Source organism: Pelophylax lessonae (assembly GCF_965119305.1).
Source record: "Pelophylax lessonae genome assembly, chromosome: 1".
Taxonomy (NCBI): Eukaryota; Metazoa; Chordata; class Amphibia; order Anura; family Ranidae; genus Pelophylax; species Pelophylax lessonae.
Window position 1 is genome coordinate 271,105,382 of NC_138768.1, and position 18,199 is coordinate 271,123,580.

An 18,199-nucleotide genomic window follows, 5' to 3' on the forward strand; every position below is an offset into this window, starting at 1 on the left:
CGCTCAGGTGTGAATGGAGCCTTAAGTTGCACAAAAGCATCAGTGTGAAAGGGTGCTCATATGTTACAAGGGGATGGTGTATGGGAATAATGTGCAGTGTAAAGAAAATAACACATCCTTTTAGCAGGGACCAATCGCTATTTTTTCTTGTGCTTTTGGTGACCGATTAGTGTTTCCAAATAATGACTTGAGGGTTCCATGTGACCCTCCTAAAAAGGAACTGACTCTGGAAGCTCTGCCCCAAAAAAGTCAGGCACGGAGAAAAGGACTAGTCACCAATATTTACTATGGTCCTCCTGTAGCTGATCTTTCCCCTATTACTAAGTTATGATGCCTTGTTCTGCACTGTCTTGCTGTGTGGAAGCAGCCATCTTGGTAAAGAAAGAATGAGATTGAAGGATTATAAGAGGTCCTAGACCAGTCATGGATGGGGGTGGGTTGGGGGAGGTTGGGCTGTCTCCCTCCCACCTGTTCCCCCATCCATCCATTAGCAGCCATGTGCTCCCAGTGTGGAGACATTAAATTAGGAGTGTTAGGACTGCAGATAAAACAGGGTGCCGTGTAGTGGCTCTGCAGCTTACACATGCGTTTGCAAATGTGTGTCAACTAAATCCCTGTTCTTTGTATCATGAGACAGGTCTACTTGGTTGGTGACAGACTGGAGGGTAAGTACATTAGACTGGGGGCTGGCTGACTTTCATGCACCTCTTATAATCCTTCAACCTCATTTTTTTTCGTGATACAGGGATGGAGACGCTGGGGTCTCACTTAAAGTCCCACCTAGCCTATTGTGTTTAAGCCATCTTGGTAAAGGAAGGTTTTTGATTCATCATGACAGAATCTCCAGCAAGGAAAACAGTTGTAGTATCTCCAAGATCACTCCAAATCCCCCAAGTCTAGCAATCAGAAGCCGCGGCAGTGCCTTCGATCTCCCATTGCAGATATACACCTTTGAGGCTGTAGACACATGCCTGGAAATGCTTGGCTGTTTTCTGGAGAAATGCAAGATAAAAGGCTACTTGATGGGCGCAATTAAGATTTCTAACTATTCCTTATAACAGCATATTTTAACTTTTTAGAGCCCAGGTCCACTTTAACTTGCTCCTGAAGCAATATCTATTAGTGTTTTTAATTTACTGCCTCCAGTCAGCAGTATTCATACATAAAGAAGAAAAAGCAGCGAAATGGTGCAGTACAGTAATGGGCACGATCTAACACCCGTATATATGAAAGGCATGTATAACACTTAAATAAATTACATAGAGTATGTAGTGCAGTAGATGATAAATATGACTGTATGCTTCTTGATGTGGTTTCAGGATTTTATTTATCTTTAATGTTGCTTAGTCTCCCATGTTCTTGTTCTTATGCTTCTTTTACCTTTTCCACTTTAGGCTAGGTTTACACTGGATTGCAGAGCGGCTCGCAGCATGAGGTCCAGTGTGGTCCTGTTCACCGTTTCAGGTTCCAATTTCGGCTGAATTTGAACCTGAAATGGACCAGAAGATGCACACAAATTTCCTGCAAACCACTCCGCAGCTGTCCCAGAGCTGTTTGAACCGGCTCCATTGAGAGCCGGTGACAGTCTCTTGACATGCAAATTGGATGCGGGGAAATCCACATCCAATTCGCACCAGTCTTAGACTGGAGGTATATTTACTAACCCATCATAAGCAGAACACATTTTAATACTTTTGTGCTGGATTCACCAACACATTGCCACCAATCAGGTTTCGGTTATAAGTAACTGCACTCTGGACTTATTGCTTTATAAGACCCTGTTTACATTTTTCCTACAAAAGCATAAAAGATAAGTGAAGGGCGCGCTGACCTAGTGCAATATCTTAAAAAATTATTGCAAAATCATAAAAACCACACCATACATTATACTCACTAGAGTATGCTAAGTATAAGCATAAAACCAAAGGATTCCTTCGGCTGTTCAAAGACCGCAGGACCAGTACACTTAATTGCAACAAGAGAACTTGAAGGCATCCATACGGATAGGGCTAACACGTTTCAAGGGAGAACCGTGTTAGCCCTATCCATATGGACGCCTTCAAGTTCTCTTGTCGCAATTAACCACTTTAAGACCGGAAGGATTTGCCCCCTTAATGACCAGGCCCTATTTTGTGATTCGGCACTGCATTACTTTAATGGACAATTGCGCGGTCGTGTGACGCTGTACCCAAATGACATTTACCTCCTTTTTTTTCCCCCACAAATAGAGCTTTCTTTTGGTGGTATTTCATCACCTGTGCAATTTTTATTTTTTGCGTTATTTTTTGCGTTTTTTGAAAAAAAAAAAAAAGATTTTTCACTTTCTGCTATATAACAATTTGATTTCTGCTACATATTTTTGGTAAAAAAAAAAAAATGCAATAAGCGTATTTTGATTGGTTTGCGTAAGGGCTCTTTCACACGGTCCGCCTCCGTAGGCGGATCCGTGCTGCTCAGCAGGGGATCGTAAACACAGATCCCCGCTGAGCAGGAAGGTGACATCTCCCTCTCCGCTCTGTGTGTGGAGAGGGAGGTGTCAGAGCCCCATGCATCTCTATGGGGGAATCGGATTACAGCGGACCGCCTGTCCGCTCTCATCTGATCCGATTCCCCTGGACGGATGAAAAATAGGGTTTCCATCAGTCCGGATTTCACAGACAGGATTGGATGCGGATGGCAGCGGACATGTCTCCGCTGACATCCGCTGCCCCATAGGGATGCATGAAGCATCCGATCAGATCCGTCTAAAAAACTGACAGTCGGATCTAATCGGAGCGCTTGTGTGAAAGGACCCTCAAAGTTATCACATCTACTAACTACGGGAAAGATTTATGTAATTTTTATTGTTTTTTTTTGTTTTTTTACTAGTAATGGCGGCGATCTGTGATTTTTCTGCAGGACTGCGACATTGTGGCGGACAGATCGGACAGCTAACTGACATTTTTGACACTTTTGGGGGTACCATTGACATTACTACAGTAATCAGTGCTAAAAATATGCACTTGTTCTGTAATAATGACACTGCCAGGGAAGTGGTTAACAGTAGGTGATCAAGGGGTTAAATGTGACCCTAGGGGGGTGATTCTAACTGTGGGGGGGGGGCGTTGCTTCTGAGATGACCACAGAGACATGTGATCCTATATAGAAGAATCACATGAGCTCTATGATCATTTCAGGGAGAAGGACGGTCGGCTGTGTTTACTATCGCGGGTGTAAGGCAGCCTAGCCTAGCTCCTCTCAGGCGAGCGATGTAGATCTATGTCATTTTGCCTGTACGAGCAGCAAAAAGGCAGCGGGTGGTCGGGAACTGGTTAAGTGTACTGATCCTGCGGTCTTTGGATAGCTGAAGGAATCCTTTGGTTTTATGCTTATACCTAGCATACTCTTGTGAGTATAATGCATGGCGTGGTTTTTATGAATTTCCAATAAATGTTTTACAATATTGCACTAGGTCGGTGCGCCCTTCTCTTGTCTTTTATGCTTTCAGTTTATGTGGATACCCATCATCCTGAGAGGGCAGCGAGATTCTAGATGCCAACCATTCAGCCATCATTAATTTGGTTTTTACGCAACATTTGAGCGCAGGAGACCTCTACTTCACATTTTTCCTACACCTGACTATGTAGAATCCTATTCTTGCTAATTATGCTTGTTCACACTTGTACATTCAAACGCCCTACGCTGTACATCCTGTGCCTAAAGTACATGAGCTTTCTTTTTCAGAGTAGTCAGGCATTTTGTGATCATAGACTTCAATGGGAACTCCTGTAAATGCATGATGCACACCTTTTCTTGTGTTTTTGCACTTGTTTTTATAGCTGAAGAATTCCTTTCCTCCTATAGAACTGCTTTCCTCCCCTTGCACAGCGCAGGAAAAAAAACCTTCCGAAGTTTGATACATGTGCAAAAATCTGTTAAATGCCTGAAATGCTTCAAAATCACCAGGAACACGCTCTGCTCTAGTGTGAATGCAGGCTTGAAGTGGTTGTAAAGCCTAAACATCTTTTACCTTAATGCATACATTAAGATAAAAAATGTTTAGGTGTTAGCCTCCCCCCCCTCTTTTACTTACCTAAGCTCTCATTCGAGTGCCATGCACATTTGCAGCTCTTCTCACCCCTTACTTCCGGGTCTCGCTGGCTTTGCTGGGGCACCGGGAGCCATTGGCGAGGGCAATCAAAACCAGTGACGTGGATGGGGCTGAGTCCTGCTGTCTGTGTCAATGGACGTAGCAGTTGGGCTCGGGTGTGAGCACGCACGAGTGCCCCCATGGGAAGTAGCTAGACAGAGGGGAGGGGCCAGGAGCACTGGCTGGAGACCCGAAAAGAGGAAGTTCAATATTTTGCACAGAGCAGGTAAATATACACGTTTGGTATTTATTTTTTTTAATTACCTTTACAATCACTTTAGAACTGACCTGCACTCGGATAGTTACAGAAAACAATCTTAACAGTCTTCCTGGGATGTCCAACTGCACAGCAATTACATAAAGTATGCTCATGTGAAATCACACCTAAATGTGCCACATCCCGTAATATAGAACCTTGGAAAGAGATTCCCATTGGGGTGGGACTTTTAAGGCACGGGTAAATGTATCACTTACAATAGACATATATAATTAAATAAATTTATTGAAAAAAACAAGTACAAAACATAGGTTAAAAACATATGGCAGGTTGTCTACAATACATAGGGTCAAGAGGCAGAAACAGATACCTCTGTACTGAAGGTATATGCCCAAACTACAACTACACAGCAATTGAAGAGGAGAAATATTTACCTGTTCAGGAGAAAATGCTGCTGCAGGCTCCCTTCATTACTGGTCTCATGATTTATGCTAAAGTGAAGGATAAGTTATTTTCAGCTCTGATCCTCATCTTTAATAGAGATTTAATAGCAAAAGGCAAGGCCTTCAGACATGTGGTACAAAAAGATGGCAACCATGCCAATTTATAACTAGTCTTTGCAGTAAGGTGCATATGGAAGGGCAATGCACATCACAAACAAGCAAATAAATTTCCCAGAACACTTACCTGCAAGAAAACCAAATCGACCCCGTCTTAAAAATCACATTAAAATCAGAGGGTTTAGTTGCACACATTTTTACATATATATGAAAGCCACAGTGCCTGGCCAAGGCTCCTCTGTATACTGCAGTTCTAATTCTATATTTGGGAGTCTCCAAGTTGGAGTACATATAGCAATGGATACATGGGCAGATTTGCCTGGAGGGAGCCCACTCCTCCTTAAAGGCACAGGGACACACTGGACACCATGCAAGAGCACAATGGCAGCTGATGGCATCCAATGTGTTAGCAATGGATAAGTTCACTACTATGAAAGTACTACGTATGTCCAATGAATGACCCTCTAATCATAAGCGCGATGGCTTCAAGCAGCCAGCTCCCAGCTTGAAAGTGTTGTGGCAGCTCTCTATCCGCAGATCAATTTTACAGAGCTGGTGGTGCCATGACAACCTCCTCCACCTGTAGTTCCTGGGTTCTAACACTCTTACCGGGAGCCTGGGACTACAACCGCTGGCTTCAGGGGGGAGTGCGGTGTTGGACACAGAGTCAAATCCATGCCTCGATCTCGTATGTAAACAATGAAACCAGAAGCAATGATGATTTTATTACTTCCAGTTTCAGGTCCACTATTTCCTGGCTGGAACAGCCACGTGACACATCTAACTAAGCAGATCTGTGCTTGGTTAGATGGTGTGTAGGGCAATGGAGATATTGGGGCTTATTAGACCCCTAATGTCTCCATAAAGACTGTCACCTGTCACCTGCCCAATGATTTAACATGGGGGTTTATTAACCCTTCGTGATAGTAATCAAGTAAAAATAAATGAATAAAAGGAAAAAGTAAAAAAAGAAATTATAATAAAATGTAAAAATAAAAAAAAGTTGCTGTAACCCTTGTTGCTCTGCATGCATACGCAAGCGCAGCCCAGGGTGCACACTCATAATAAAACCGCGGTCGCATACACATGTGACATATCGCTGAAAATGTCAAAGATTAAGATAAATAATTCTAGGACAAGGGCCCCTGGTTAAAGGAGTTGTAAAGGCAGAAGTTTTTTTTTTTTATCTTTTTGCATTCTATGCATTAAGATATAAAACCGGTGTGAAGCAGCCTCCTCTGATGCTTACCTGAGCCCCATCTCGATCCAGTGATGTCCACGACTGTTTCAGCTGTCCAGGACTCCCCTCCTCATTGTCTTAGACGCAGCAGTGGAACCATTGGCTCCAGCTGCTGTCAATCAAAGTCAGCTAGCCAATCAGGAGAGAGAGGGGCTGAACCGCAGCTCTGTGTCTGAATGGATACATGGAGCTGTGATTCGGCTTGGGTGCCCTCATAGCAAGCTCCTTACTGTGGGGGCACTCAAAGGGAACGAGGGGCCAGGAGAGATATGGAGGGACCCGGGAAGAGAATGATCCAGGCTGCTCTGTGCAAACCCAACTGCTAAGTTAACCACTTGCCTACTGGGCACTTAAACCCCCTTCCTGCCCAGGCCTATTCTCAGCTTTCAGTGCTGTCGCACTTTGAATGACAATTGCACGGTCATGCAACACTGTACCCAAATTACATTTTTATCATTTTTTTTTTTCAAACAAATGGAGCTTTCTTTTGGTGGTATTTAATCACTACTGGGTTTTATTTTTTGCTGAACAAACAAAAAAAGACCGAAAATTTTGAAGAAAAAAAAAAACAGCTTTTATAGTTTGTTATAAAATTTTGCAAACAGGTAATTTTTCTCCTTCATTGATGTGTGCTCATGAGGCAGCACTGATAGGCTGCACTAATGGGCACTGATGGGCTGCACTGATGGGCACTAATAGGCGACACTGATGGGCACTAATTAGGTGGCATTGATGGGTGGGACTGATGGCTGGCACTGAAGGGCACTGGTAGGTGGCACTGAAGGGCACTAATAAGTGGCACTGATAGGTGGCACTCGTGGACACTGGTGGGCACTGATAGGTGGCTCTCATGGGCAGTGATTGGTGGCACTCATGGGCAATGATAGGCACTGGTAGGTGACACTGATAGGCAGCACTGATGATGGGACACTGATTGACACTGGTGGGCATTGATAGATGGTACTGGTGGGCACTGAAAAGGTGGCACTGCTAGGTCACACTAACATGCACTGGTAGGTGGCGCTGGTGGGCACTGGTAGGTGGCACTGTTTTTTTTTTTTTTTTGCGAGAGGAGAAAAAAAAAGTTGATCACCTGTTGATGTTTACATCACGTGATCAGCTGTCATTGGCTGACAGCTGATCATGTGGTAAGGGGCCGGGATCGAGGTGTAAAAGGTGTAAGAGAAGTATAACATGTTAGTTATTTTTATTGAAAAAAAAAAACTAGACCTTACAATCACTTTAACTCTAAACTGATGAGCTGTAAAAGCTTTTAAAACGTCATCTATGGAGATTTCTGGGTACTGTATTTTTATGCGATATCACAAACACACACAATTTTAAGACTTGACACATTGGGTATCTATTTACTCAAGACAAATTGGGTATTATATTGTGTGTTTGCACTAAAATTCATTTTATTATTTTTTTTTCCTGAAAATTTGTGTTTAATAAACAGTTGCGCAAACATCATGTGACGTAAAAAATTGGCAACTATAATTTTTTTCATTCTACAAGGCCTCTGCTTTCAGAAAATATATAATGTTCTGGGGGTTTAAGTAATTTGTATTGCCAAAAATGAAGATTTTTACATGTGCAAAAAATAAAAAAAATGTTGCTTTGGAGCTTAACTGATTAAGGGCAGGTTTGCCTGGAGGGGAAGCCCTCTTCTTTGTAAAGGCCAGTACTGAACCGAGCCTTGGGTCACATTTTCATTATGAAAAGTATTTCTTGCTGCCCTTCACTATTTCTTTGTGTGTCTCAAAAATGCTTCTAACATTTACGAGTATTGAGTTATTGCAGAATTTACCTAAAATTTTATTTTTGCTGTAACTAACATTTTTACATGCTTGTGTTTATTGCTGTTAGGGTATACTAAGCCCACATTCACACCGCTGTGACTTGTCATGCAATTTGACAGTTCCAAATCGCATGACAAGTCGCATCCCATTTGCCGGCAATAGAACTGTTCATATTGCAGCAACTCATGTTGCAGCGATTATGAAAAGGGTTCCTGCACTACTTTTTACTGATTCCATTGCAACTTGCATAAAGTTCTGTTAACCTCCTCCCACCCGGGCCAATGCATATATATGGCCGGGTGGGAGCTTCCTCCTTCTGAGTGGACATTCCTGAACGTCCTTCAGAAGGTGGGAGATCGCGCAGCGCCTGTACGTGCAGCTGCGTAATCTCAGTGTGCCTGTGTCCCTAGGACACAGCGCTACACCGCTCGGCAGGAGGACTCTGTGATTGGCCCTCCTGATCACATGACAGCTGTGTCCAATCACAGCCGACATTTGATGTCAATACAGTTGTTGTCACGGCGATCAGCTCTGCTTATCCTCACACAGTGAGGAGAAGGAGAGCGGATCGGTGCTCGCAGGCGGCATTTAATGAGTATTGAACAGTTTTACTGCTTTTTACTCACTGATCACCCAGCTAGTGTCAACACACAGTGTCCCCAACACAGTGAAAATACCTGTCACACATCTGTTCCAGTAAAATCTGTTACAGTGAACATCTGTCAGTGATCATTTGTCCGTGATCATCTGGCACCTCTGTCCGTGAACATCTGGCGCATCTGTCTGTGATCATCTGGCGCATCTGTCCATGATCATCTGCCACATCTGCACGTCATAATCTGGCGAACATCATCTGCTACACCTGTCCATGATCAACTGCCACATCTGTCCGTGATCATCTGCCACACCTGTCCGTGATCATCTGGCGCACATCATTTGCCAGTGATCCTCTGCCACACCTGTCTGTAATCCTCTGCCACACCTGTCTGTAATCCTCTGTCACATCTGTCTGCGATCTGCCACATCCCAGTGATCAACATCTTTCACAGGGCCTTCAAAAATGTAATAGGTACTCAGGAAATGAAATGTGTAATTTATGCTCCTAGAACGCCTGACGGTGCTATTGGGCCTTTGTATGTGGCCAGGCTGTGGAAAAGTCTCACACATGGGGTATGGCCATACTCAGGAGAAGTAGCAGAATGTATTTTGGGGTGTCATTTTTGCTATGTACATGCTATATGTTAGAAATATCTTATAATTTGATAACTTTGTGTAAAAAAAATGGAAATAAAAAAAAACCTAAGTTTTTGTTTTCTTTCCACATTTTCCAAAAACTTGTGGAAAAAAAATGACATGTTCAAAAGACTCATTACGCCTCGTAGAATATACATTGGGGTGTTTTCTTTCCAAAATGGGGTCATTTTGTGGGTAATTCTATTGTCCTGGTGCTCCAGGGCCTTCGAAAATGTGATAGGTACTCAGGAAATGAAATCTGTAATTTATGCCTTTAGAACGCCTGTCGGTGCTACTTGGATGTTGGGCCTCTGTATGTGGCCAGGCTGTGGAAAAGTCACACTCGTGGTATCGCTTACTCAGGAGGGGTAGCAGAATGTATTTTGGGGTGTAATTAAAATTAAGAAAGAAATAACTTGTTAATATGACAATTTTATGGGGAAAAAAATAAAAATCTTCATTACCCAAACTATCGGCAAAAACTTGCAACTTCGAAAAGCTCTCTATGCCTCTTACTAAATACTCTGGACTGTCATCTTTACAAAACGGGGCAATTTGGGGGGTATTTGTACTGTCCTAACATTTTAGGGCCTCAAGGTAGTCAGTACATCAGGATTGATCAATTTTCAATGAAACGTAACCTAGCTTGTAGACTCTATAACTTTCACACAAACCTATTATCATACACTTATCAGGATTTTTTTTTTTACCAAGGACATGTAGCAGAATACATTCTGACCTAAATTCATGATGAAATTTGGTTTTATTGGATTTCTTTTAAAACAGAAGATAGAAAATTACTTTTTTTTTTTTTTTCAAAATTTTCGCTTTTTTTTTTTTGCTTATATCGCAAAAAATAAAAAACTCAATGGTGAATAAATACCACCAAAACTAAGTTCTATTTGTGTAAACAAAATGATTAGAATTTAATTTGGGTACAGTGTAGCATGACTGAGTAATTGTCATTCAAAGTGCAACAGCACTGAAAGCTGAAAATTGGTCTGGGAAGGAAGGGGGTGAAAGTGCCCAGTATTGAAGTGGTATCAGCTGTGCAAATTAAAATACGGTGTGATCCAGGGCTTACTATTAAAATCATTTAGCCTCCCTTCTTATTGACTTACTTGATCCAGGTCAGTGATTTGATGTACAGATACAAGAGAGTCAGCATGATAGCCAGGCAGCTAGCATTTTCAGAAGGCAAAGTCAGAATTGGCAATCTCCATGTTTTCTCTTATGACAGGTTTGTGTTAACAGATATTGACATAAGATATCACCTACCCAGGTAATACACTGAGTTCAGGGTGTGTGATAGACTTGTACTGTGAAAAGAAGCAGTAAAGCACAACCATTGTGTAGCACTACAAATCAGTAAGCAGAGCCAGCTTATGTAATGCGTAAATTTGGCACCGCTACATTATGTAAATATAGCATTACAAACCCTAAAGAAAGACAAGGTTTTTAAGATCTTAACATACACTGATAAAATTGTTTATATCAAGTAGAATCCTTTCTAAATGTGCATGTATATAAAGGCAATATAATAACATTTTATATATGTTCATTTTTACAAAAACCTCTTATTGCAATTTGTCATTTTGTATTTTTATTTTTTTAATATTAATTTGTATTTTTCTGGCTTTCAGGGAATCTGGCGGATACCTGTGGATGAGATAGATCGCCCGGGCAGTTTTGCTTCTCATATGAACCGTTCCATCGTGCTGCTTCTGAACGTTCTGGCCCAGCTCAAAGACTCAAACACGCTACTGAAAATCTCTTGCATGTTACAGAGGACCCCCGATCAGGGGAAGTGAGTGCAAACCTCAGAATCTATTCCCATTCATTTACTTACTGAACATGCCTTTATTACTCTCAAAAATGCACGAGCAGCAGTTTTAAAGCAGAGATTTTTTACAATATGCATGCAGCATGTAATTAGTTCCAATTCATCCTTAAAAGTAACAACTGAGGGACCAATAAGCACTGAAAGCATTCAGCTTACCATTAGTTCACTGTGGTTAATTCACTTGTGTCCAGGTGTAAACAGCTGAACTGGTTGCTCAAATTATAATAATTATATTATATTCACATTATTTTAACAAGGCCTTGAGCCCTCAGAAGCTCTTTATCAGCTGGATTTTGCATGCACTGCAAATCGTTTGCTATCCTTTTCCGCACAAGGTTTTTAATTTTTGCATCTATACCTTATGCGATCTAACAGAGTAAAGCCTAGTACACACCATGAAAAAATCAGACAAAAAATACCGCTTTCAAAACAATTGTACGATAATCTGATCGTTAGTATACAGCTTTTGAGAGCCGATCAGGACAGTTCGTCTGAAAATATTAGAAGGGACAAACACGAAAAAAAAAATTCTCGTGCGATACCAGATTGTACAATTTTCGTTTATTCAGTACAGTTTTCATCCAAAAATACAATACAAATGCATTACATCACTTTCAAATTTTTATTCCATTGTACGAGAATTTTCATAACTTTAGTAACCTCTTCATTTTCGATCTGGAGACCAGCATGCAAAAGGAAAAAAAATAAAAAGGACGTCCATACGTCTGATGATCCTATTGTGTGTACCAGGCTTTCCAGTGATTTGAGTCATGGTTTGCCTTTGGTTTCTATTTGGTAATTTGGTTTACCTAGATGCTAGCAATCCAGCAGATATTTTCAACACAGCCCCTAAATCAGCTAAATACATTCCAAGTTCATTAAAAAAGATGTCCCCATCCTGGGTAGAAGAGCCTGTACCCTGTCAGCCTACTACAGAGAAGACCATTTGCTCTCAGCAGTGATCACTCTGCTGAGGTCCAGCACACCCCCTACCAGGCCAGAACTCCCCAATCAGCTTTGCTGATTGCAGAGCTATAGGTCTGGCTCAGTTTGGGGTGTGTCAGACCTCAGCAGAAAGACCACTGCTTCCACACAAGGAATACGGGTCCATCTCTGCATGCTGGCAGGGGAGAGGCTTTTCTGCCCAGGCTGTGGCTGCTTTCTAAAGACTTTGAACATCTTTGTGTTTGCACCTGAAATGTATTTAGCAGGTTCAAACTGAAAGCTCAGTTTGGGTGTAAGAAAGTAACCATGTAGCAACCCCTTAGTATGCCAAAAGATCACTACAACAGTTAAGTATGGGGTCAGAAGATAAGATGCTTACCAAAGTCAATGCAGCACTGTTTAGCAACACACCTTCCTGACCTCATTATAAGCAGAATTTTAAACCGTTTGGAGATTGTAAGTTGTAATACTTTTCTCTGGTATGCAGCACAACTAGCACCACCACCTATCCTGGGTGCTGGTGCAAGGAGCAGTGGGGTATATCTCCTTTATACAGAGCCAGATTTAGACCTTGGGGGCCACTTCAGGTTCTGGGGGCCCCTTTTTTACTTTCTCAATGACTGTTACGCATTTTTAAAATGCATGACACCACACCATTTTAAGGTCACACGTGCCCACACACACACACACGCAGTCATTGTGCTCTATGTGGGGTTTGCTTGAGCCGCCAAAATTCATTTTTGGTGTTGGCTACTGGAGACATTTTGAGTTGGACGCCCAAGATATGTTTAATATAGGAAAATAATTTTTTTATTCTACATTTTTTATTAATTTATTTTATATATACTGTTTTATATAATTTTTGTATAGAGGGGGGCCCGGAGCAATTGTCCTTTTTATAAATTCACCACTGCCTTTATAGATGTTTTGAGGAAGAGCCTGTTAGAGCCTTGCAATGAACCACTTCCCAGCAAATTAAACTTAAAGAGTAACTCCTCTTTCATGGGGGAAAAAAATATAGCGTATACAATTGCAACAGAAGTTATATCGTAATTGAACGCTATTAAAAAAATTAATTAATTAATGTAATTTTCTTAAAATGCAATACAATATAGCTACCTGGAGCTGTTCTGTACACAGAATGTGTGCTGACCACACCCCAGAAACCTAATTTCCTACTTGTGTGATTGGCTCACCAATTTTCCCAGAAGTCTGCACTAAGATACAATTCAGATTTCTGGCATCCTCTGCAACAAAAATTTCATTTTTGGTGAGATACTTTCAATAGGAACACGTCTAAAAGGATGCACGGCACGCCCAGCAGCCTTCCTCATTAGAGCCCTGCAGCTGCCACAGCTAATAGATAATTATGAAACCACTCCCATTTGATCCACTCAGCACAGAGGAACAAACAATGATTTCTTCAAAATAACAAAAGGTAGAAATCTGCAACAAAGTTTTTTATAATCCTTACAATGTACTGTATATAGATCACCCAGAGGGGAATTTTTTTTTCTCAACAAAAGTGGAGTCATGCTTTAAGCATTAGGATACAGTATAATTTTCTTGTTAGGGCTGTTTTTAATCAGCAAAATCTTGTTGGATCAGCCAGTGATTTTTCAGATTGGATGTAATGCCTGAGTTAACAACAGCTGCCATTGATCTCCTCTTCCCCATCTCAGCTTACATGTGCTTTGCCTTCTATATGCCATGAATCTGGTTCATATCCATCTCTACCACTCTGCACAACATAGCCATGGTATGTTGTCCTACAGCTTTTATAAGGAATATAATAATTAAAAAAAATAAAAATGTTCACAAGATAATTAATGGCATACTATATTGCCAAGAGTTATCTGAATGGTCAGACTACTGTGCAAATGTTTTCATAATCTTTTGTACTTTGGTAACAATTTTTTTTTCTTCCAGCATTTCATGAGAATTTAGTGACGTAATGGTTTGCGTCGACAGATGTTCTTGTTAAACGCTATGTTTGCTATTGCACCACATGCATAAAAATGGTGGACGCAGCATTTGACAGGAAAAGGCTATATTTGACCTGATTGCATGCAGTTCAAACAACCTCAATGGAACGCAGCTCAGTGTAAAGCAGACTTTGAGCTGCCATGTATACTATTCTTTTAAAGTCACAGGATTTACCTGACCTGTATTTTCTATGCGTTCCATACGACGCCCATTGAGCCCTAACTCAAGTTTTCAATTACTTTTCTTTAAAATGACACTTTGAAAGGCTGATGGTCTTTCAGTGTATAGCTTGAGAGATAAAAGCCTTGTAAGGTCACTACAGTTCTAATATTGTCATGGATGCATTTAATTCTTTTGGGATGACTTTTTTGGGATAAACCCCAAAAAATTCCATTAAAGTCCAAAAAATATTCAGTGGCAAAAGCAAGTAAATGAGAAAGAAAGTATGAATTAAGTGCTTCTGTTGTAAACCTTGATTATGAATTTCTCCTCAATGCCTATATGTACAGAGATGAATTCGGGCTTGTTTTAAAGTGAATTCATTGCTTGTTCAGAATATATTATTACTTTAATAATTACATTCTAGGAACAGGTTCAGTTTAAGTGTGAACATTAAAGTAATAAATGATTCTGAACAATAAATGAAATCACTTTAAAACGAGCTCTAATTCATCTCTGTAGCTATAGGCATTGACGAAAAATTAATTTTATGAAAGGTTTGTAAAAAGACCTTCAAATACCCTTTTTCTCCTAATAATAGAAATGCTCTCCCTGCCTTTTTTACTCCAGTGCTCTATGCTGGGGTAGAGGAGTAATGGCCACACCCAATATCACAAGTGTCTTCATGCAAACTCTGGTGCCCATTAGATGGGCCTTTTTTTAGACAGGCTGGGCAAGGGCTATAACAGGAATATGGAGTTAGGACTGTAGATGGAGGTCAATAGTACACCACTCCTTACTGCTTGTAAGTGTAGAATTCAAATATTTTAAAATATTTATTTTTTCTTTTCGTTAGTGCAGTAAAAAAATAAAAACACCCACGTACAGGTAAAAAACTTGTTGTATCATTACTGATTCATTGCTGAATTTCTCATACATAATTGATACAGATCCCTCAAGTGATATCTGCTATACTCTTTCACTGAACAACACCTAAAAAAATGCAGTAACGGAATCTTCTTAGGAATATCAGAGGATATAGTAATGATCCAGCATCGTAAACTGCTGGTCAAACAGTTATACTGTTGAAATACTGTTTTGTTGGATTCAGTAGGACAGCCTAAGTGTGAAAGATCTGTTGGGAACTATTAATAGAGCTGAAAAGTTTGACCGTGTTTGGGCACCATGGTTGGAAATTGTAGATATTGACCATTTGCTTGACTGATTTTTGCATTCCTTGATGTTTTGATGTTTTAGCTTGCTAGTTATTGTGGGAGGAGGGGCAGAATTTTCTTTCTGGGATATTGCTTCTGGGTAAGGTTTTTTTTTTTATTTTTTCTCCCCTTATATTCTGCATATTATTGCGTTTCCATTATTATGTCACTTATTTAATACCTGCAAATTTGATAGGGTAATAGATTACTGGAGGTTTCTAAATCACCTTGACAACCACGGCAGCAGGTAACTATCTGGAAATGTTCTAAATGTCTCCTTACTGGAGAAGTATAACCAAAGATATTTTGGCTATACTTCTGGGGATCACAGGAGTGCGGTACTTTCTGCACTCCTGTTACCCACTTTCAGCCGACATTGGGCTAAAGTCCGCTGTGGGCTGTCGTCACCAAGCCAGGTTCGGGAAAGATCCAGAGTTTATAGTTGGGATCCACCTAGATGCCTGGTCTGGCAGCAGCATCAGTGAGGCGCTGAGAGCCAAAGCCAGCCCCTTCAACCATCTCTACAGCCCAGTGCTCCAGTGAGAGCTGGTGACTGACCGTCACTGGCTCTCTGCTTACTGAAGGTTGAGAACTGGGCCATCAGCGGCATTTGATCACTCGGTTCTCAGTCTGAGGTGGCAGGGGACAGACATCCATACTTCTCTTTTTAAAGTAAGCCTGAACCCAAACGATAAAGCTTTGCTCCCTTTTGAGAACACTTTGAAATGTTAATGCAATGCGTCTCTGGGTGACCAGATTGCCGCGCTACGGATCCCACGGTCTACTCGCGGTACCGCCGCCGGCTTGTGTGCTGTGCATCTGAGGGCCTTGGCAATCACCGCCCGGTAAGGAGACCTGCCATCCGCTCCCTGTTCCCCGACAGACACGATCTCCTTCCCCTCTGACACCCGGGGACCCACGGGTGCTGCCTCTCGCATCCACTTCTGAAGCCTTCAGTGGCCGGCCGCCATTTTCTCAGGGCCTATACTCAACTCCATCACTTGCTGGCCTGCAGGCGCTTCACCACTCCGGTCTCATTGCATACCTGCCTGCTCTGCTCTCTTCCCGACCAGACTCATGGCACTTTCACACGGCTCCATCTACTCACTGTTAGACATATGCCGGTTTTCGGTAATTCGATATATCGCGGTATTGCATAGCCACGGTATTGTTATTGTGGCATTTTTAAAATACCGAGTTTCTCTGTCAAGTCTGCCTGACTTGTGAATTGATACATTTCAGTGAGCTGGATGACTCATTCACTCACACAGCTAATGCCTATCAGCATTAAAGTCTCCTAACTATAAACAAAAATGATTACATTTGTATCTTTTCCTTCCCTCTGCCAGGGAGAAAGGAAGTTTAACCTCTTAAAGACTGGATCTTTTTCTGACACTTGTTGCTTGCAAGTTAAAATCAGTTTTTTTTTTTGCTAGAAAAGTACTTAGAACCCCCAAACATTTTATATATTTTTTTAGCAGAGACCCTACAGAATAAAATGGCGATTGTTGTAATATTTTATGTCACACTGTATTTGCGCAGCAGTCTTTCAAACGCAATGATTAGACTTTAATGAATAAAAAAAAAAAAAAAAAACGTAACAGTAAAGTTATCCCAATTATTTTTTTTTGTTACACAGAGAATCGTGAGAGAATCGTGATCTTTATTCCAAGCTAAAAAATCGCGATTCTCATTTTGGCCAGAATCGTGCAGGTCTAATATACACACACACACACACACGCATAGCAGCCCACATTACATTATTATATAGCCATCAAGCAGTGTCTGGCCTACCTGGTGATGACTGGTCCTGGCGCTCTGATCCGATGGCCTGGTCTTTAAAGGGGCAAATCCTTGCGATCCAGAAGTGGTTAAACCTACAGGAGGACCGGTGTTTTTATCTATTAATGACTTTACTATTGCTTTAGGCCTGGTTCACATGTATGCGGGTTGGTGGTTCACATGTATGCGGGTTGGCGGCCCACATTTGCACAGGCATAGCAGCCCATTGATTTGAACGGGCTGCTATGCCCTCATTTTCCACAGAAAAAAGGTGCATGCAGCATTTTTTTAAAATTCAGTGGCCTTGAAATCCATCCTGCTTTTGCACCATGCGACTAACCTGCAGTTCCTGCTCTGGCAAGCTTTCTGCATTTTTTGTATACGTGGGCACGGGATTTAAAAATAAACAGTTTGCGTGTGCAGCAACGGCAGGTAAGTCGCATGGTGCAAAAGGATGGATTTCATGGCCACTGCATATTTTTAAATTCTGCATGCACCTTTTTTCAGCTGAAAACGCAGGCATAGCAGCTCAAGCCCATTCACATCAATGGGCTGCTATGCCTGTGCAAATGTGGGCCCCCAACCCGCATACATGTGAACCGCCAACCCGCATACATGTGAACCACCAACCCGCATACATGTGAACCAGGCCTAAAGCAATAGTAAAGTCATTAATAGATAAAAACACCGGTCCTCCTGTAGGTTTAACCAATTAATGACTTTACTATTGCTTTAGGCCTGGTTCACATGTATGCGGGTTGGGGGCCCACATTTGCACAGGCATAGCAGCCCATTGATGTGAATGGGCTTGAGCTGCTATGCCTGCGTTTTCAGCTGAAAAAAGGTGCATGCAGAATTTAAAAAAAATGCAGTGGCCATGAAATCCATCCTTCTTTTGCACCATGCGACTTACCTGCCGTTGCTGCACACGCAAACTGTTTTTAAATGCCGTGCCCACGTATACAAAAAATGCAGAAAGCTTGCCAGAGCAGGAACTGCAGGTTAGTCGCATGGTGCAAAAGCAGGATGGATTTCAAGGCCACTGAATTTAAAAAAAAATACTGCATGCACCTTTTTTCTGCGGAAAAT

General features: G+C 41.5%; 1 protein-coding gene across 1 annotated transcript in view; it reads left to right on the plus strand.

Moving 5' to 3' along the window:
* Positions 1–18,199, plus strand: part of CABIN1 (calcineurin binding protein 1) — a gene marked incomplete at its 5' end in the record, with an annotated part of 455,669 nt that overhangs the window by 373,937 nt on the left and 63,533 nt on the right. The window contains one exon of the mRNA XM_082243930.1: positions 10,825–10,988. Within this exon, the coding sequence (XP_082100056.1) occupies positions 10,825–10,988 (164 nt within the window). The remainder of the gene's footprint in view (positions 1–10,824; positions 10,989–18,199) is intronic.